This window comes from Channa argus, chromosome 18, assembly GCF_033026475.1.
Source record: "Channa argus isolate prfri chromosome 18, Channa argus male v1.0, whole genome shotgun sequence".
In the NCBI taxonomy this organism is placed as follows: domain Eukaryota; kingdom Metazoa; phylum Chordata; class Actinopteri; order Anabantiformes; family Channidae; genus Channa; species Channa argus.
The window spans coordinates 875,763-896,828 of record NC_090214.1 but is presented as its reverse complement, the minus strand read 5'-3'; the positions used below and the strand labels follow the sequence as shown (position 1 = coordinate 896,828).

At 41.7% G+C, this 21,066-nt stretch overlaps 2 protein-coding genes and 1 long non-coding RNA gene across 11 annotated transcripts in view; 1 reads left to right on the top strand and 2 right to left on the bottom strand.

Annotated features, from left to right (window-relative positions):
- The window catches only part of il1b (interleukin 1, beta), a 3,231-nt gene extending 2,551 nt beyond the window's left edge, over positions 1 to 680 (bottom strand). The window contains exons 1-3 of the mRNA XM_067484853.1: positions 545 to 680; positions 271 to 455; positions 124 to 175 (exon numbers count right to left, since the gene is read on the bottom strand). Coding sequence (XP_067340954.1) covers positions 124 to 175; positions 271 to 305 — 87 coding nt within the window. The 5' untranslated portion in view covers positions 306 to 455; positions 545 to 680. The remainder of the gene's footprint in view (positions 1 to 123; positions 176 to 270; positions 456 to 544) is intronic.
- Positions 1 to 11,213, top strand: part of LOC137104281 (uncharacterized) — a 24,674-nt gene extending 13,461 nt beyond the window's left edge. The window contains exons 1-2 of one of the 2 annotated variants that reach the window (XR_010911659.1): positions 7,175 to 7,287; positions 9,626 to 11,213. This is a non-coding gene — a long non-coding RNA (uncharacterized lncRNA). Of the gene's footprint in view, positions 1 to 7,174; positions 7,288 to 9,625 lie in introns of those variants that run through there. The other variant, XR_010911658.1, reaches the window with a different exon arrangement.
- LOC137104277 (metal transporter CNNM3) lies at positions 3,771 to 21,066 on the bottom strand. Of its 8 annotated transcripts, none has more exons than XM_067485240.1 (12): positions 20,362 to 21,066; positions 19,401 to 19,735; positions 18,376 to 18,552; positions 16,265 to 16,422; positions 15,456 to 15,599; positions 15,221 to 15,379; positions 13,758 to 13,927; positions 12,674 to 12,770; positions 11,343 to 11,473; positions 9,400 to 9,526; positions 9,159 to 9,203; positions 3,771 to 7,254 (listed from the first exon to the last, which is right to left on the bottom strand). In XM_067485240.1, the coding sequence occupies exons 1-12, from the start codon at positions 21,049 to 21,051 to the stop codon at positions 7,205 to 7,207; spliced, it is 2,283 nt and encodes a 760-aa protein (XP_067341341.1). In that variant the 5' UTR covers positions 21,052 to 21,066; the 3' UTR covers positions 3,771 to 7,204. The 8 variants fall into 8 exon arrangements, 5 of the variants coding, with proteins under 5 accessions (XP_067341341.1, XP_067341344.1, XP_067341343.1 ...); XM_067485243.1 differs by having other exon boundaries at positions 19,401 to 19,672; XR_010911656.1 differs by lacking the exon at positions 11,343 to 11,473.

Sequence of the window (21,066 nt, the reverse complement as noted above, 5' to 3'; positions counted from 1 at the left end):
TTTCCAGGTTGACTTTGCACATAACCACGTTTCGAATTAGATTCCCAGCAAGCCGGTTTTTGTGCATGGTGCTATTAAATATAACACTAATTAGAAGCTTCTCGTTAGAATATGTCCTCTTACCTTCATGTCGTAGTAGCAGGTTTCGCATCTTATCGAGGTTATTTCATTTGTGCTGAAATGCACAAATATAAAGTTCCATAAACACGAAGCATTATCTAAAATCACACATTTTTAAGTTAAAACACTGTAAGCATCAAGAAAACTTACCCATCCAGAGCTTGGGACAAGTCAAAGTCAGCCATGGCAGCTAAAATGAGCTTCCAATAAAGATTTATGAGGCGTCTGACTTTCCGGTCACCTTCTGTTGATGTGTTGGCCACGTGTTGCGCTTCTCTCTTTGTAGGCAGCAGTTTCCTTGTGGTGTGACGTGCATCTTTAGGTGATGATGAAATCTGGAAACAAGTTGTAGCTTTATCCACTAGAAAACTACGCGGTTTTAGCACCTGTTGTGTAATAAAGGGATAAAAAATAAACGTAAAACCTGTTGTTTTTTTCTTCTTTATCTTCTGCAGTAGTTACTGTAGTTTTGTTTTTGTCTTCAGTCGATTCTGCACAGCACGTGTAGCGTTCAGGGATAATGGCAGCATCACATTTAAACAGAAGGATTTAAAATAAACTACAAACACAAGAAAGGAGTGTGTTTGGTCCCGACTGCTTCTCTGGAAAGTGGAACTTAACTGAAACTTAAAGTTTAAAGGTGAATGTTGAAACTGAAACTGTGACTTTGACGGCTTTCATGAGAGCGTTGTGTTTAGGATGTTTGTTTGGCAAGCAGCTGCTGAGCCAGTGTTTAACACACCTGAGGGCTGTAAACCAACTCAACAGGAGATTAAATAGGAATATTCTTCATCTTCCCCTCTGCTGAAACCAGCCAGAGAATGCTCTGATATCAGACTGCCGCCGAAGCAAAACTAGTCTGTTCGCTTAACTACAACTTTCACATTTGACTCTATATGTCAAATCTATATTTACATTTAGTCATTTGTCAGACGCTTTCATCCAAAGCGACTTACGTGTGAGGTACAAGGCAGCAAGGAGGAAACATCCAAGCAAAGTCCTATCGGAAAAGTGTTCACAGTTCATGAGATGCAAGTGCGAGAGAGCAGAAAGGAATTTTTTTTTAAATTTTCTTTTAAAGTTTAATTTTATCTGACGCATTTCGGAGAATTGTGCCTGCACTGAAACTTAAAGGGAATTTCCTTGACTGCAGTTAAACTTATTAACGAGCCACCACTGAGATGGGGGTGTTCAACAGAAACCACATTCTAGCATGTTTTCATTCTGATTCAATTTCCTGATCAGTGCATCTGAGAACATAAGCAGCCACTGGGCTCCCATCTCCAGTCTTTTCTGGCAAACCAAACCAAAGAGTTTGAAAACACGTCCAGTGACAGCGTCTCATGGCTCGTTCCACTGTCCAGTCTTTTTAATTGACAGGTTGGCTATTTTTGGTTGTGTTAGTCTTAAACTGGGAAAATGTGAGTGGTCCCAAGCAATTTCTATTTCACGACCACCTGAGGTTTCACATTTCCCTTTGCTCAAATTCGTGATGCATCTCTAGATGAAACAGTCCCCTGTAGCAGCCACTGACATCAAGGGTCCGCTGTCTTACTGTGGGAGGCAGCTGGTGCTTTCCCACAGCGGTGAGCTCATGAGGGTTCGCACACCACATCGCTCAGGGTCTAGTTTTTTATTACTTACTATACTGTATTCTTTAAAATACAGTTTTTCTTAGTGCAGTACTTTTTCTTTTGTACTGTAAGTAAAATGTAGATAATCTGCTTAGTACTTCTATATGAGTAAAAGTACTAAGCAGATTATCTACATTTGTGCAGTATCTGCTTAGTTTCTGTTTTTAATTGTTCCCAGTATTTGTTTGCTGCCTCAAATGACTGTGTGTACTACGGTTTGTCTTCTTCTACTGCAAAACAAATCTACTTGCAGGTATAAATAAAGTACCCTAAGTGTATTCACGGTCAGGTACAACATTTCTCACAGAAATGTACTGATGGGACGTACAAAGTAGCATGTGTGGGAAAATACTATATTGTTCTAAAAAAGTAGCACAATATCTGAAAGTGTTACAATTTAAAGTTCAGCCCCTATACGCTTTCTCTCACTTAAGAGGATCTGAAAACCAAAACCAGAGGATGTGATCACAAGGAAGTGAAACATTTCTCAATAAAAAGGCCAGAGGAAGTCAAATCAGAGACTGCTTGTCCAGTAAAGCTTTCAGCTTCTCTTTACAGGCTGGAGCTGGAGCTACCTTTGAGTCCAAAAGCTCAACTTGAAAGTTATAGAAGGCAGATGTTGTTTGACAGCAGTAAGTGACTTTTTAGCCACTGAGCCAGAAGGAGAAAAGAATCCCAACAGTAAGATTTTTACTCTGATTAATATTGGTAAAGATATTCAGAGTACGTAGTATTAATTTGTTTCCACTACGGTCAAATGTCCACAAAAATAATCAAATATGAATCCTGATGTATTAGGGTGTTTCTAGCATTAATGATGCTTGTCAGTTGTCTCCAGTTTGAAGGGGGTCTTCTACAGACTCTGCACGTTCGATGGGTTTCAGACCAGGGCTCACAGAAAACCACTTCAGAATCCTCCACTGTGTAGTTGTTAGTCAGTCCTGGTGCTTTTCTCTGCTTTGGCTCCAGAATGAGTTTGGAGATTAGAGATTTGATTTACCCCTTTTCGATATTCCAACTACATTTTAGCGCTTTTCCACAGGTTAGAGAGCCACCGCTGACCCACGTGGCCGTCACTGTGCATTTTCTTTAGGTTACCACCTGATCTTCATCATCACCTTCATCATCATGAGTCTTCTCTTGCAAAAATTAACGCATTATCATTAGATCCACACATTTTTTACATTGGTTTACACATTTTACAATTACTGGCCCAAAACTTTGGTGTAGTTACAGTGTTAACAAAAGAGAAACACAAAATTGTGACTCTTAACTTTATCTGTGTGTAATACACACAACTCTTCAGCGATCAGTCCTTGTCCAGCTATAAAACATGCTCCTCTGTGTTGCGGTTTTCAAGTCTGGATCAGAGATGAAGGGAAAACGGTGTGTTGTTGATGAGACCCTGTGGTCTCACAGACAGGAGCAAACATTTACAGTAAGCACTTTTCCTTTGTTAGAACAATCTTGACAAAAGAATGAATTATTTGATTTGAGGATTTTGGTTGTAGAAAGAACACAGTACAAACTCTGTCATACCGAGTCTGAAATGGTCCTGTCTGCTGGTCCTGCATGTCAGACAGCTGCACACAGGAATGAATCAAAACTTGCTAAGGAAAATCTGTTGTTTTGCAGTATTTCATCAGGAAATTTAAAAAAACTGCAGGTGCAGCAGTGTGTTCTCTCTAGTAACAGGGAGGTCGATAGAGGTATTTTATTATTTTTTAATCTTGTTGAGTACTGTGTAGTAACGGAGTGTAAAAGTTGAGGCTAAAAGTTTTGGTGTTTTGCTTCTGTCGCGTGTTGTTAATGCTTAGTGTGTCGTTTTGGGCAGTGAACTTCTGTTTCGGCCTGAAAATGTGACGTCAGAGTGGAATTGAGTGTCTAAGGCCACTTTAGGACATGTGCAGAAAAAACAGTTGCTCTCGCATGAGGAAGTTGTGTGTGAATGCAGCTGGTAAACCAGCCATACAGTCAGGACTTAGGTTTGTGCGTTAAAAATGGAAAAGACAAACGTGTTTACAACAGGATTGGATTTATTTCCTAAGAAATTTATTGAAAGTGTAGAGGAGCCTCTATGACCCACAACCAGCAGCACCGCCCCCAAAAAAGCCCAAATAAAATAAATCCAAGAAGTTCTATACAAATGTAACCTGACAGAGAGGAATTGATTACACTACTTAGTTCTCAATAACTTTTGGGTAACAGTGTTGTACCTGAAGACTGAGACCAGCTACCTCTAAACTACAAATGAGTTTAATCTATGTAAGGAGTCGTTATTACACAGCTCTGCACAACCTTTCTGTCAGTATAAGTAGCACAAAGTAACGATTATCTGCCTCTACATTCTGTCTTTGTAATATCATACAAATGAAGTTATTCCAACATAAGTAAACAGCAGAAAAATATTCACAAACATCTTCTCCAGGAATATGGAAAGTCGTAACACTGAATGAAAGCGCAAAGAGAACAATGGTGCTAATGTAACACAGCTGAGCCGACTCCTCGTCAACCCTGCTGCTATTTAATGGTTCAGTTTGGGGATTTTCATGTTTCGGGATTTTAATGCAGGAATGCAAACAGAAATACCTGTCAATCAACAATCTGTGTGTGTGTGAGATACTAATCAAAACAACTGATTGAAAAGTTGTGGCTTATTACTTACTATTTGTTTGATAACAATGGAAAACATTTAATAGATTTTTAGCATTAGTTTTTTTTTTTTTTTTAAGTTCTTGCAGATTATCTGCTAGTTCATATGTCTGACGTAAGAAGTTCATGTCACAATGATCAGCTTGCATTTTTATTTTTTACTATTACAATAAGGACGTGTCTGGAAGTTGGTGTGCAGTTTTCACCAAAATCACTTCCCATAAATAGATCTGTCCTTAGCCTTTGGTGGTTGGACGATACAAACGAATTCCGTTTAGGCAAAACTTAACCTTCATTGAAACCCTTTGGAATAAATAAGTAGGATTTGTGCTGTGTGTTCAGATGCACTGACATCCTAACGTGCACACAGTGTGTGTTCACTCAACAAACCTGAAAATCCCCAAACTGTTCCTTTTGTAAAACACTGACTTTTGTTAAATGGCTCCAAACGCCTCTCGAAGCGTTGGCCTCACCATTTTCCTCCTCATTACTACATTAACACACAAACACAGGGGAGGTGTTTAGAGGCGTTTCAGACATATTTCACGTTTACACACATGCAGCAGCAAAGACTGACAGACACTTCAATGCATGTTAAGACCATCAACAGACAACACGGGAAGACTGGATGCTGGCTGGCTGACATGTACGAGTGAATGTTACACACACACACTCACTCACACTCACACACACTTGCACACATTCACACACATAAAACAGACAGGAAACAAACGAGGTGCTTCAGGGTTACTGGATAAATCACGTTGGCTAAACAAATGTTTAACTGCAGGATGGGAGCTGCTGAATCTGGAAACATGAACCAGTTTTCTTGTTAATCTGTGATCATGCTCAGTGTAGATCCCACACAGTGAGACCAGTGCAGGCATCAGGTTTACAGCGCCCTCTGCTGGGAGTTGAGTTAGAGGCTTAGGGCTGTTCTGGCAAATATTATTTTCCATAAATCCTTTGAAAACACAAACTGAATATGACTGGTTAGTTTTCTGTCTATTAAAGCCTAATTTATCTTTTAAAATGACCTCAAATCCTCAGAAGCTGGAACCAGTAAGTGATCGGGATTTTGCTCGACATAATAATAATAATTAATAAATAACAAATAATTTGTTAAATTTAGTTGCTTATTAGTTTCTTTTGTAGCAACCTGTTTCAGATAACTGATTTAGACTCAGTCCTGGATTCACCTTCCTGCTCCCACAAATATGCATTATGTTAAAAAAAAGAGCATCTGTTTAATCCTTTATTTGAAATGGTCATAGCCGAAAACATATCAAGTTTTTGGCTTTCCGTTGGAAAACTACAGTGAACAGCATTTTGTTGTTTTTCAGGAAATTAACGAGCATTTATAAAAAATGACTGTTTCTATCCTCTTTCATAAAAAATACTCTAAATATCCTAAAGGTGGAAGCACTACTTTTAAAGAGGGATGCGACAGTATTTAAACATTTCAAATGACACCCTAAGGCTGAGATAGAACCTTTGTAATACTTTGAGAAACAAGTAACAATAACTGGTTAGTATATTGAAGATTTTGACAAATGTCCTAAAATATTTTCATTTAAATCAGCGACTGAACATGAACTGTGCCTGAATAAACCCAATCTAAAATTAGCTCTTTTTTTTTTATGGAGTCCAATTGAAATTGCCCAATTAAAGAAAAGTAAACTATTTAAAAAAAGTACTAGTAAGCTTTCAATATTTATGACACATTTCAGTCATTAAGAGAAAGTACTAATGTTCGATACCCAGCCATGCGAACCAGTCATCAGTCGTGTCTGCTCATACAGCGAATTCTGAAGATGAATGATTGTCAATTACATAAATCTCATGCATGACAAGTTACAAATATCGCTTAAACTAAAACAATGTTTAGTTTCTTTATCCTCCCGGTTGTTTTCTCAAAGAACAGTTTAATCTGTAAATCATCAGGAAATGGAAAATTGCACAGTGCAGTTTGAAGGGATGCCTTCAGATGTCTCTTTTTTTCAGGTTAAATTTACATAATGAAGAGACACAGGAAGTCACAACTAGGAAATGTTTGGCAATTTCTGGGGGGGGGGGGGGGATAAATGACAATTGATTATAAAAATAATTGCATATTATTTATCCAATAATTTAAACTCTAGTTTAAACCACCCGTGGGTGCAGCAAGGTGCGTTTGTTTTAGTTTGGATCACATCCCAGGTCACTTTGAAAGTCTTATCACTATTTAAGTTAAAATATACAGTTTTAAATCACCTATCATTAGCTGAAGCCATCATTTGTGGCTAAACACCCTATGACAGCAAAGATATGAGGGTTCTTAAATACCTGCATGTACGTTTACAGCCTGTAAATCGGCTTAATACTATCAACGGTGCACAAATGAAATGTGCAAATCTGCTGTTAACTAAAGTTTGTGTTTTTTAGTGTCTCAAATGGACGGATGCTTTAAGACAAAAAGACAGACAAACCTAAATCCCACACGTAAACATGTAGCTTTGGCACCCAGACAGCAAACAATGAGGAATGTCAGTGGAGAGTGAAGTACAGATACTAAACCTGGAAGAAAGGCACCACCAAATAAACATGTATATACACACAGCACAAAATAATCATTATTGTGGATGGAGATGAGAAGTGTGATGAGTGGCTCTACATAACAAATCGAATCCCACTCAATCCAGTCTTGTCCAAAAAACTACGTTCCAGCCATAGATGATTTATTCATAAAAACAAATAAAATAACAAAATTCTCTACTTGGTTGGAGCAGGTTTCATACCAGCGGGCAGACAGAAATACACTACCCATGAGCCTCCTCTTCTGTGGAGCTCTCCTGGGCTCCGCTGCCACCTGTGGAACCCGACCAATGAGAAGAGAGATGGGGTGAGTGAAGGGTGATGACATCAAACACACACACAGACAGAGGAGGCGTTGAGGAGATGGCGAAAACAAGACGCAGGCCGTTTAAGATGGCACGAGACAGATGAGAGAGCAAGAAGTTCATATAGAGTTGGAAGAAACATTCAAAATCCCATTGATACTTTAAGTAATTGTAATACACAGCACAGTGCAGAGCTGCTTTCACAAACAGCCTCTGGTGTCTGGCTTGGTCCATATGTGTAGATCAGCACTTTGACTTTTGAAAAACAAATGTCACTAAATGATATACTGATTAATTTGACATTTTGTTTTTGATCAATGTAGAACAATTAGGTTTGTGCCTCCAGTGTCAGCTGCCTCCTGTCATACACCTGTGCAGGTGTTGGCCTTGCTAATCAACTAACCAGTAGTGGCAGGTGCAGCAGCTAAAGACAAAGGTCCTGTGACCTCAGTGAGCTGGAGGTTCCCACAGTGGAAACTATTGTTGCTTAATGAATAATTTTCCGTGTTAGTGAAGATGGAAATTGTTATGGTTTCATTCCCAAATGGCTAATTGCTGTTTCTCATCACCTCTGTGCCATCTTGTTACCATCTTTGGTTAGTGTACCATCAGTGATGTAACACATCCTCAGCCATATTGGAGGCTTGCTGCAATATTTCATTTAGTTTCTGCTCAACAATAGGAGGAAACAGATTTATTTGTTTGCTCCTGTTTCAGTGAAGAACTTGAAGTTTTATTCCTGACAAAACAAAAGCTGCTGACAGCTTCATTTCCTCATTAAACTGAGCACATTTTTCCTCCATAGACGTGCTGCCACAAATATTCACTGCAGTGTAATATGTGTATTAAACTGCATCTGAACATTTTTTTTAAAACTACAAAGTGGCTCTAATTTTAAATGCATTACATGTAATATTTGTATTTACTCTACACATATTTTAATGATATTTAGGATAAAGTTAATGCATTATACGTGCAGCGTATGTAGCATGTTAGCCGTCCCTTAATGTTTACATGGTTTAAAGGACCTTAATCTTCATTGAAGCTTCTTCCCCCCCCACCCCTTTTTTTTAACTAACATCAACTTAGACGGCTGTTAAAGTTTTAAAACATACATTCATCCTTTAACTAAAGTGGCACTTTAAATTTAAGATTCTCCTTAACTATAAAACTATAGATAATAATTGGGGTCATTATACTTTTAACAGTGGCCCTTCTCTAGTTTTGAAGAGTAGAATTTCCTAACAAATTCAAAAAATATAAAAATCTTTGCAGGTAATTTCAAATCTGGTCTTAAACTATTTCAAACCAAATATTCTAAATATTTCACTCTTAAAACGACAAATACCAGATTAATTTAAAATGAACATTTTAAATAATTTGTAACAAGGTTTTTAAAAACGTTTCCTTTTGATTTGTATCAACCTAAAAGACTGAGTTTGTGTTTCTGTGTTCAGGGAGGAATTAAGGATTCTTTCAATGGTCACATGACCAGTCCTGTTATTAGAAATGAGATCTATACTGTAAAAGAACAAGTTTACTGTGTACAAAGCTGGTTGTCCTCCACTATGGACACCAGAGGACACGTCATCACTTGTAGGTCACTGTAAAGTTATCTAGGACAGGAAGTCCTGTGAGGAGAAGGTGAAGGACTAGATGTGACAGATGGAAGTGAGATGATTTTAAGGGAAAAGTAGAAACAACATGGAATAAAAAAGAAAAGAAAACACACACACACACAGGCCCAATTCCACCTTTGACCCTTAACTAGAACTTTGTGATGAAAAGAACAAATCACCCACTGGGACTGTTGGTTTAGGAAGACACACGTGTGTGTGTGTGTGTTTGATTGACCTCATGCAAAAATACTAACAGTAGTTCTCAATGGTATCAAAGAATGAAAAGTTTACGGGGAACTCTGGACGAGCCAGAGGAGACGTGGACGTGCGCAAGGAGGAAAAAGAGAGAGAGAGAAAATGATTTAGTTCAGGCGAAGGCAAACAGGAAGGTACATTCCTACCAATACTACAAAGGCAATGTAAAAACCATATTTCAGGAGTTTTTTCTGTGCGGCAGAGCGACGGTGTTACTGCTGAGCTTCTGAGCACAGATACCTTGTGTGGTGTTTCTGTTGTTGAGCAGCTTGGTCTGACTGTTGGGCAGGATCCTAATCTCAGGGGGATCTGGACTCTGACCGGTGCGTGATGCCATGAGAGCGTTGAGATACTGGAGACGTGTCACCTGCAGCACACAGTGGAACAAACGTTAGAAGCTGCTTCTGCAGGTTCAAACAGCAAAATTCTTCCCCGTGTACAAATCTGTTCACTTGTGTTTTCTCAGGACACAAGTTGCTGGGGCAACTTTAGGTTCTGAGGCCGGAGTTTAAGCCGACGACCCTGTGATTAGACGACCCACCCATCTCCTGAGTCCCAGCCGCCCTCTTCCAGGTTGTGCGTTCCTGTTACTTAGTGTTTGTCTGTCTTTGTCTCTCTCTGTCATCCATCCATCTTGTTCTCTTGCTTAGTCTCTCGAACCTCTTTGGCCCGATCCCAATCCTCCCCCTGGGTTTTGTGTGTCCTCTTGTCTTTAGTTTTTACGTGTGTCTCTCTCTTGTCATGGTGCAGAGCTGGACTGAAGAAGCTGCCTGATTCGAGGACAAACAAAATAAGAGGGACTGGATGTTTGGGACGCTGAAGTCACGCTCAGGAGTCTGGTGGTTGAGTAATACAGAATAATGTCTGACTTAAAGGCCAACGATGATGTTAAATTTCCTTTTGTGTTTTCAGTTAATAACAGACTGGAATGTTCTCTGAGTCCCATGGAGACAGAGTCACCGAGTACATAAACTTCTGTGGGGACAACACCATCCCGACCAGGACGGTGAGGTGCTTCCCCAACAACAAACCCTGGATGACCAGTGACCTGAAGGAGGTGCTCAGAGGAAGCGTAGCGGATTCTGGGATCCAGACCGAGACCTGCTGAAGTCTGTGCAGAAGGAGCTTAAACTCAGCAAAACAGCACGAAGGAGGTTTGAAAAAAGTCACGGGATTCAAGGTGAAGGACAATCAAGCTGACAGAAACCTGACAGAGCCAATGAGCTTAGTCATTTGTTCAACAGGTTCAGGTCGGGACCCCTACCATCTCCCTCCAGTCTCCACAGCTTCTCACACTACAGATGAAAATACTACTCCACCATCATCTTGCCCCCCCCCCCCCTTCTCACCCACCTGTGTGTTTCCAGAAGCTGAATCAGAACAACGTTGCAGATCCTCAAGGAATCAGCGTCAGACTCCTGAAAGTCAGTGCTGAGCAGCTTTGTGAGATTCTACAACACCTCTTCAACCTCAGTCAGGAGAAGGCAGAACCTACACCATTACCCAAGAAACCCTGTCCATCTGCCCTCAGTGATTACAGACCAGAGACATGAGGCCTCAGGGGAGAAACTCTTTGGACCCACTACAGTTATCGCCATTATCTACCTGCTGCAGCGGGCTCACTCTCACCTGGACAAAGTAAGGATCATGTTCACTTCAGGAGGACTAGGAGCAGAGTCAACACCATCTCGATTCTTGGTCAGGAGGTTCACCTCAACTACAGACTGAACTGGACATGCAACACAGCGGCTCAGAGCAGACTCTACTTCCTGAGGAAGTTTGGAGAACAGTTCACATCCTCTACATGAGCTGCTGGTCAAACAGCAGAGCAGCTTCAGCAAGATGCTTGTTCAGCTCCACTGTTACAAAGAACTATACAGGAAGCCAGTAATGACTCTGTGGTGTCAGGAGACATTTCATCACAACATATCTCTGACTTTTTAGGACGGTTCCCCTCACTGAACTGCACTCGGTACAATGTTTTATTATGTGTAACAGCTACTGAAACATAAAAACTTCCCTCTGGGGATTAATAAAGTATCTATGTATCCATAGCATCGGTTTCTGCTCTTTCTTCCTACTAGTCAGATTAGGGACGGCACCATTCAAAGGATGGTTTGAGCTGGGATGTGCTGAAGGTCACTGTGTGTCACCCTTCAGTGGTGAAACGCAAACATACAAACCCGTATGAGCTGCAGGTCTGTAAGAGCTCGGACAGTGTAGTCGGGACAGTAGCTGGACGGGCTGGTGGCGTCTGCTGACTCAAATGGATCCCTGGGAGATTGACGCTGTGTGGAAACTGGAGACTGGTGCACTGTTTTATCACACACACAAATACAGCGTCAGCTCGATTGGTACAAACTCATGTCCATTATGATAAAGCTGTAAACATATTAATCTCGATCATACTTTGAACGGCAGCGTTAATAATGGATCAAAGTGCCTCCGTGATGAGCTGATAAGACTCAACAAAAGCTGAGACTAATAATAAAAAGGATTCGACAAAACCAGAGCCAATAAAATACCAAGTCTGTGTGTCTCTGTGTCTCTCTCTCTGTGTCTCTGTCTCTCTGTGTCTCTCTCTCTGTGTCTCTCTCTGTCTCTCTCTCTCTCTCTCTGTCTCTCTCTCTGTCTGTCTCTCTCTCTCTGTGTCTGTCTCTCTCTCTCTGTGTCTGTCTCTCTCTCTCTATCTCTCTCTCTCTCTGTGTCTGTCTCTCTCTCTCTCTGTGTCTGTCTCTCTCTCTCTCTCTCTCTCTCTCTCTCTCTCTCTCTCTCTCTCTCTCTCTCTCTCTCTCTCTCTGTGTGTCTGTCTCTCTCTCTCTCTCTCTCTCTCTCTCTCTCTCGCTCTGTGTCTGTCTCTCTCTCGCTCTGTGTCTGTCTCTCTCTCGCTCTGTGTCTGTCTCTCTCTCGCTCTGTGTCTGTCTCTCTCTCGCTCTGTGTCTGTCTCTCTCTGTGTCTCTCTCTCTCTGTGTCTCTCTCTCTCTGTCTCTCTCTCTCTCTGTCTCTCTCTCTCTCTGTGTCTCTCTCTCTCTGTCTCTCTCTCTCTCTCTGTGTCTCTCTCTCTCTCTGTCTCTCTCTCTCTCTCTGTCTCTCTCTGTCTCTGTCTCTCTCTCTCTCTGTCTCTCTCTCTCTCTGTCTCTCTCTCTCTCTGTCTCTCTCTCTCTCTGTCTCCTCTCTCTCTCTCTCTCTCTCTCTCTCTCTGTCTCTGTCTCTGTCTCTGTCTCTCTCTCTCTCTCTCTCTCTCTCTCTCTCTCTCTCTCTCTCTCTCTCTCTCTCTCTCTGTCTCTCTGTCTCTCTCTCTCTCTCTGTCTCTCTGTCTCTCTCTCTCTGTCTCTCTCTCTCTGTCTGTCTCTCTGTCTCTCTCTCTGTCTCTCTCTCTGTCTCTCTGTCTCTCTGTCTCTCTGTCTCTCACTCTCTGATTTTTGTCCTTTCTTCTGCAAAAAAAACATTGGTGTAACAACACAAACTGTGTGTGTCGATGCAACAAACACGTCCCTGCAGATCTGAGTCTCACCTGACGATGGTAACGTTAGAGCAGACACACCGTAATATGTAAACGCCCCATTCTCGAACTTCAGTCCTTCTTTTCCGATCTCCACCTCCACACGACCCTGAACACAGTGCACGTGAATGTTAAATTAAAGTGTAGACTATGAACTGATTATTATGAGAACAGGCTTCTTTCCTGGAGAACATATTCTCACACACTGATGTCCACAATCGGCACAGCTGGAGCTACACGGTTCCTCTGGTTATAACAGGCGAGCAGCCTGATGTTTGATGGAAATGTCTTTATATCAAAGTTCATAAACTGACCAACTCTCAAACCTGTCCCTCTTCTTTCCCAGGTACCTTTAACCTGTTTTCTGCTTATCTCACAGTGTTGGACTACAAACTCTCACTGCAATGTTCCCAAACTTTTAAAATCCACTATGGCAGCATCTGTGAAAGCATGTGTGATGTGTCACATCACATCTGCTCAGGCTCAGTTGCTGTGCTTGGACCATTGGACTGAATGTCCTCCTGACCCGAACACCGGTCATTCCTTCTGTCATAGTCATTACTAACATGTACCAGTTAGACCTCACTCCAGCAAAAGTCCTGTATTTATTAACAATTGCAACACCTCCATTCATGAGTGGAGGCTGTCAGGAAGACGCCTCTGTAACTGTTGTCATGAGGCTTTTACACAGAACTACGGGTCTAAATACTGAAATTAAATTTCACTATTTCACTTTGAATTCATTTCCAAAAACGACAAAAAATATTCTTTCACCGTATCATGACTAACACAGTGATCTAACTGTTCCTGAAATCAGTTCCTCCTGTCACTGATTGCTACTCGATTGTGTTAAGTCTCACTTTTATTTAAAATAAATGATTTTAAAAACTAAACTGTCCACTGATACTGTCTGTTAAATTGTCTATTGACTATTTACATGTTCCTTTATTTCTACACTATCTGCTCAAACCTTATTTGAAAACCGTTTAACGTTAATGCTTTTGTTGGAAAGGTGGAAAAGAAAATGTATGAATCCCTGCCTGGAGAGACTCTGAGTGCAAAGCTGCAGCAGACGTGTCCGAACATGAGCACATACCTGCAACAGCAGGATGAAGTAGTCCACCGGGTGGTTGCGAGTGTAGAGATAGTGGCCTGGGCTCAGCTTGTTGTTTGGGTCAAAGTGCACTTCCTGGTTGACACTGGGGTGACGGAGCAGGTGGAACAGGACCTTCTCAGACACGCGGCATGGGCTGAAGTGCTCCACCTCTGCAGGGGTCAAAGGTCAGAGACATGGGACATGGTTATCTTGCTGTCTGGGCAGTGGTGTCGCACAGTGGACAAACACACACGTTTGACCTCAAATATAAATTAAATCTCTTTTTTTTTGTGTTTATGGACCATTGAGTCCACTGGTGGTTTTAGGCACTGAGAAGCTAAAGAAGACGATGCCCAGTTTAGCTTTAAACTCTGCTACTGATGAGTGTGTTTCATAGCTAAAGACGCTACAACACACCTGGACTGCTTTCACAAAGAGACTTTGACTACTATTAGATAAGTAGTGTCCTTCAGATCAATGTCTACATTTACCTGTTGCACAAAGCTATTTAACTCGTGACTATCTTAATATGCAGGACTGATCAGCTGAGGCTAAAATGAAATCAGTCACGACTTTTTAAAAGCTACACTATATGTTTCATATAACAAATAACCTAAATATTAAAACCAGCATTACGCATGACAATGTCAAGGTAAATGAGTGTTGTTCTTAACACTCTACAGTCCAGAAGGTGAGTTTAAGCTGAAATAAACAGCCGGTATTATCGTCCTTTATTACATTGTTTCACCCAAAGTTGTTCAGACTTCTCTGAATCCCAGATTGGCTTCTGTCAGTCTATTTGGAATCTGTTAAAATAATATTTGCATCATTCATAAACCCCTACCCTGATTGGTTGGATGTGTGGCCTACATTAACCCCCCTGACAGTGGGAACACAGCATGATTATTACATTTCATATTGTGTTAAACTGCAGCTGCAGCTATAGAATGGAGGCCTCTGGAAACATAAACACACTACAACAGCACTTACGTAACGATATGTAAGCTGCTAATGCTCAACTGACACTTGAACGGAATGTTTCAGAAAGGTAGGATTGTGTCTCTGGTTTATTTTAGGGGCTTCTCCTTCTCCTATCACTGATGTGATGTCACAGTGGGATCAGATTTAACACTGCTCTAACTCCTGGCGGGAGAATGTAAATTTTAAACTTAACACATAAAGTTCAGTAAATAGACAGTGCAACATAAATCCCATCATTACCTGCATCCACCCTAAAGCTCTTTTTTTGTTTCCCACCTCTCTTTAAACTAAAATATGATCCAACTATTTGACTATGAGAAGATCAGTGTCCCTTTGGTCTACAGCCTTAACAATCATCAGGGATCCTGTGTTAAACTGTGACTCAGTAAGAGGTTTGAGGTTTGTCATAACTTTCTTCACTCGTTCCCGTTTATCACGTATCACTCGGGAATGCGAGTAAACATTAACACAATCTCACACACCTCTGGAGAGGAAGCGGTGTGTAGCCAGCAGAAGCTGTGGTGAGGTGCGGATCTTGGCTTCTCCTTCAGGTGGCTTGAAAACAGAGAACTCCTCGTGGACACTGCGAGGTTCTAGAGGAATCTCCAGTGGAGGGAGGGGTCGCTTCACTTTCCTGTCCACTGCAGGAGGAAGCAGAGGGTCAACAGTTAAGATGACGGGTCTAAATAACGATATAAGACCTGTGCAGACACTTACAGTAGCCATCGGACTCATCCAGGATCTCTGATTTGATGATCTCCTCGATGACGTCCTCTAATGTGACCAAACCCAGCACCTCGTAGAAAGGATCTCCCTCCCCCTCATTGTTCACTTTCTGCACGATGGCCATGTGAGAGTTGCCTGATAGAAGGTGAAAGGTCAAATCATAGGAAGAGCAAAAAACAGAAGATTATAATAATTCACTAAACATCTACTTCTGGTTTTATTTAACTAGTTTTGGACTTTTGTATTTGGTCACGTTCTGCTTAACACTTTCCACAAACAGAGCCTTAAATCAAATTATTGGATTTTCAGTATTGAAGTAATCCAGTGACACGTAGACCTCTGTACATCCATTGCTACATGGCAACCAGGAGTTCTTCATATCTAATTCAGGTTGGGTTTAATGAGGCGAGTTTGCTCAAATGTAAACAAACATAAGCTTGAAAAAAATGGGCTCAAGTTACAGCTCACCATGCAACTCCATGGCAACAATGGAGGCCCCACGGTGCCAGACTCTGGAAACTGCTGCACTGAATAACAAGTTGACCTACTGTGAACAGTTTTCAGTGGAACTATTTTCTTCTAAAGAATAATCCTCCAGGAATACGGTTAAATATCCAGAGTAATGGAAACATGTTAGAAAGTTGGTCCTGTCAGAATAATGGCATCTAAAAGAATCACCGGGAAACTGCAGTGCAAAAATGTAAAATGTAAATTATTTCTTAAGGAGCAAATATCTAATGAGCTTCATTATTTGGATGAACTATAGGTGCGTAAAAAACATTCACAGCAAAGAAGCTCACCTTTCTTGAACTCCTCCAACATGGCGTCCAGTTTCGTGTCATTGAAGACAAAGTGCAGTGGGTGGTTATAGAATTTGGTGATAGTCGTTATGGGGGTGCAGTCTTCTGGGTCCACCAGAGCCAAGTCTTTCACATAAAGGATTTCCACAATGTTGGACCTGTCAACAAACACGCCGACGACCGTGCATGAATATTGCTGTGTACATGTTGACATATAAAGAAACAATATACCACGTCAGCCGCTTCACTGAGTGGACACAGTTTTTTGCTACTGAATATGATGCTGTCCTTACAGCCTGAGTGTGCATGACTGTACTTTTGCCATAAGATTTTCTGGGTCACAAACCAGCGTTGCCAAAACAAATGACTGTACGCAGGGAGAAACTAATGTCAAACATTCACAGGTTAAAACAATAACTGGCCTTTTTTTGTGGGAAATCAGAAATAGAGTTGTTGTCATTCTCTGAAAGAACAACTCAAGCACGGTGTTCCCCAGGGGTCTATTCTCGGGCCACTGTTGACCCTCATTTATGTAAACGATGGACCAAATTATTCAAAAATACACTATTTTCTCCTGTTTGCAGAGGAAACAACTTTCTGTAACATCCTAACGTTCAGTCGTTGATTAAAGAAACTTTCTAGAATAGTTGAAGCAAACTAAACATTGTAAAGTTAAATGTTATTGGATATACAAAAAAACATTACTGATAAAATTTAGTGAAGGTCACACAAAAAACTAATTGCTCTAAATAATAAATCAATGAGATTTTTCGGCATCAGTCAAAAGTAACCAAAACTATGGGAACAAATAATTACAATCAATCATTTAGCAGAAGCTTTTATCCAGAGAGACTTATGAGTAAGTAGCTGACAGTTTGGGGTTGATTGTCCTGCCCAGGGACATATCGACACATAGCTAGGAGGAGGACGTGGGAGTCCATCCCCCAGACCCTGTGGTTCGTGGACAACTGCTCTACCTTGTGAGCTACTAACTGAGCTATGGAAACAATATTTTTGTAGATGAAGACACTGTTCTTTATAGTCCAAATTATTGATTAATCCCATTTTTCTTACGGCAATATGATATAGAGAAGCATACAGTACGCGCTTTTAACAAGGGTCTCAAAATTATATGTGCGTATTAGTATCACAGTAGTTTCAAAAAGGGCTTTTATCTTGTATGTAAACCGTTATTAATTAAATCATTATTTGATAAAATGGGTGGCAGCAGGAAGGACATCTTAAAAACTCATATCAAATCAAATTCAAAATTAGCTAATATTTTTCATGAAATGGGAAAATGTCTCAGTTTCAACATCTGATATGTTGTTTATGTTCTTTTGTGAAATATGGGTTGATGAGATTCGCTAATCATTGTATTGATTTTATTTAGATTTTACACATCATCCCAACTTTGTTGGAATTGGGGTTGTGTATAAAATACAAAAATGCATGAAATAAAGGTTTAAACATTGAGCTGACCAGTGTTTTCTTTTTATGGCTACAGTTTAAATAAAGGTTTCAACACATTTTCTTCTCCTTAATTGCTTAATATGTTTTGTAATATCTTATCAATGTGACTCTGTCAGCAGCTTTGCAAAAGAAACTCAACACAGTTGAAAATTTGTTTAGTAAATTAAACAACTTAGTGATCCGATTTAAACTAATCCAAAGGTAGGACATAAATCAAAAGACCCTCACTATAGCCTTTTTAAACATTTTTGATTTTAATTAACATTGAGCTTATTTATTGAAAAGCTTTGGGTAAAATCATTATTCTATCACAGGGGAAACGTTATGCTCCAGTGAATCGAGTTTTACTGTAAGAACAGTCAGAAACGAATGAATAATGTTTATCGAACTCCTTGAAATATCTGGTTGCTTGTCAGAAAAAACAAAAATGGCGACTTTCAGGGTTCAGGATTGTTTTGGGGGCTGATGGGAACTCAAATCCAAAATAAATATAGGTGGGTGTCTGCAGGAAACAAATGAAACCACAACAGTACAGTGGGGTCAAGGGGGGCATTAGAATATATTTTTGCACAGTAGCTCCTCTGATTTTTTTCAGATTTGTTTTACACTTTGTACGAGGCCTTTGAGTTTGTGCCCACCTCTCCTCCTCGTAAATGGGGACCCTCGTGTATCCGCTCTGCATGATCTCAGACATGCTGGAAAAGTCCAGGATGGCCGAGCTGGGCAGCATGAAGCAGTCCTTCAGAGGAGTGAGGATGTCCTCCACCGTCTTAGTCCTCAGAGTCCCACGGCTGAACTCCTCCTTCACAAACTCACTGAACAGAGAGAAACGGTAAAGGTGACGCATGGGTCCAAAAGTGTTTTAAAGTGACGTGTGACCTAAAGAGATTATGGAGCTCGTTCTTCTTTGGACACAGCAAATACTGTTGATGGCTTTTTAAATAAATATGATTTTACTGATTGCAAAACAACAAAAAACACAGGTGGAAGACTTAAGTGTGTTTAAAGCTTGTGTTTGAGCATGAATCACCATCTAGATCCGATGTGAAACTATTCTTCAGTTCTTATTGAACTTCTGTTATTTATGGGAAGTAAACAAAGTCAACGTGGAGCCACAATCTTCTTTCTTAATCGTTCTCCTCTCACGCTCATCTGCTTTAATTTTCTTTTAATAGTTTTTTTAATTTGGGCTTATGCAGAATTTTGCTGCAGACGTACTAGTGCCCGAGAACATTATAGACTTCTGACTTGACTCAAGCTCATTTCTAATCGGCTGGAGGTCCGTGAATAACGTCATAAACATTTAAACTCCATCCAAGACGCAATGTATCGGTTTCTATTCTGTATCTGTCCATCACCCAGCAGCAGGATCAGAGAGACAGCTTGTGCACGGCAGCGTCAACTTTGTTAATCAGATAAAAAGCTTATTATCATAAACCCTCTGATTCACATCAAACACCAGCAAAGCTGTCGCCTCATCTTTATAATCACCAAGTGTCCAAGTACTGTTTCCCTGGAGTAATTTTCTGGCTTTACTTTGCTCAAAATATTAACAAAAACTTTGAGCTCTCTGTAGTTAAAACAGTGTTGAGGGACATATTAGGACAAGGCTTTAAAGCCATTTCTACTACGCTCCTTTACAAACCTTACACTTTGTCTTTACCTGTAAGGGTCATGGACGCTCGTGCGAATCATCTCCATGGCCCGCTCCCTTATGCCACATGTGCTGATGTCCCTCCTCAGCACCAAGTCCAGCATCAGCCCCAGGGGGCAGGATAGAGGGCACGTGAGCACAATGCAGACCTGGGCCAGCCAGGTCAGAGTGGGCGCCAGCTGGAAGCCGTAACCGGAGCACACGATGTGAGGAGCCAGTTCAGCCAGGAAGAAGATGAGGAAGCCGCTGGTGAACACGGCGGAGATGATGCCGCCCAGCGCCTGGTACAGAAGGACGCCCAGGGCTGAGTGACCCACAACGCACAGGAACAGCAAAGAACAGGCCTGGGGGGGGGGGGGGGGGGGGGGGGGGGAGAGACAAGGAGCCAGTGTGTCTGTGTGTGTTAAATGTTTGACTTTATCTGCAATTTTTATTTTGTTACATGACTGAAACTGTGAATAAAGCCTTTTTCTTCCATTGGAGAAAATGTCTTCAGTCCAGAACAAGTATTAATGTTTGTGCCTGATCTGTGTAAGAACTTTTCTTCTTTGACTCTTTAAACCCTGGATGTTCTGCACCGTCATTTGCTGAGGGAAATTCTAAATGTAAGCTTAGTGAAGCCATGTCCAGAACCTTCTTTTATTACATATCATCACAACCAGGATGTGCAAAGTGAGGAGCAAACCTCTAACATTCAGAAATCAAACTGAATACTTCCAGCTGACCATAAAAAACTGATGTTGTCTCAGACTTTTGGATCCTTTGCATCCAAAACTAGAGGCAAAAACCTGTGAAGTTCCCCCTCAAACACTCTTGTTCATGATCCAGCTGTCGAGAAACTGCAGGTCTTAGTTTATTAACATGATGCTCTGAGAACCACAGAACCATCTTTAAGAAGCAAAACCTTGCAGCCTCCCCCAAACCACCAACATTACAATGTGTGTTATGAAGCGGGGGGCCTGAAACTTACCATGAAGTTCCCCCTCCTCCTGATTGGCTGCAGGCGCTTGGCGGCCCGTTTCTCCTCCTCGGATCCGCAGCTGAGGAGCACATAAAGCTCGACGGGGTCCAGCCACAGCAGGCTCAGGTTCACCGTCCTCAGCACCGCGCAAACCACCAGCAGCACCACTACCAGCACGGCCAGACCCCACGGCGGAATGTAGTCTGCCGGCAGCTCCCTGTCGGTGCCCACCCGCAGTCTGTCCCGGCCCACAGATGTCCATCTCCCTCCGCTCAGCACGCACAGGTGGTGGTAGGTCTGCTCGCCGTCCCCCGCAGAGTTGTTCCTCTGCCGGACCTCCACCTTTATCAGCCCGCTGTAAGTCCCGTCCGGGCTGAACCCGTTGGTCACCTGGAAAGCGGACTTCTTACGGTTGGACTCCTGCTCGCACGGATCCGGAGCATCCACGGCCGCTCCGTCAGGCGCGCCTGCGAACGCCACCCACGGCCAGCTTCCATTCAGATCAGCCCCGAAGAGACGGAGCGTGAACGTGGCTCCTTCTGGCGCCGAGATGATCCGGTCCTTCATGCACACCAGCCCTGCCGGCTCCTCCAGTCGCAGCCCCAGAACCTGCGGAGCTTCCTGGCTGCAGGCGCCGTCCCTGATCCCGCAGAACAACAATATCATCAACAGGAACAGACCTGCCAAGCTGCCCACCATATTGGAATTGGTCAA

Bases quoted from the DNA above. Each gene is read 5' to 3' on its own strand.
- LOC137104277 (XM_067485240.1), bottom strand. From the start codon at position 21,051: ATGGTGGGCAGCTTGGCAGGTCTGTTCCTGTTGATGATATTGTTGTTC. The intron at 13,928-15,220 runs GTGTGTGAGATT...TGACCCCTGCAG, and splicing joins ACACCGCTTCCTCTCCAGAG to AGGTGGAGCACTTCAGCCCA. The intron at 9,204-9,399 runs GTATCTGTGCTC...TGGCTCGTCCAG, and splicing joins CAACAGAAACACCACACAAG to AGTTCCCCGTAAACTTTTCA.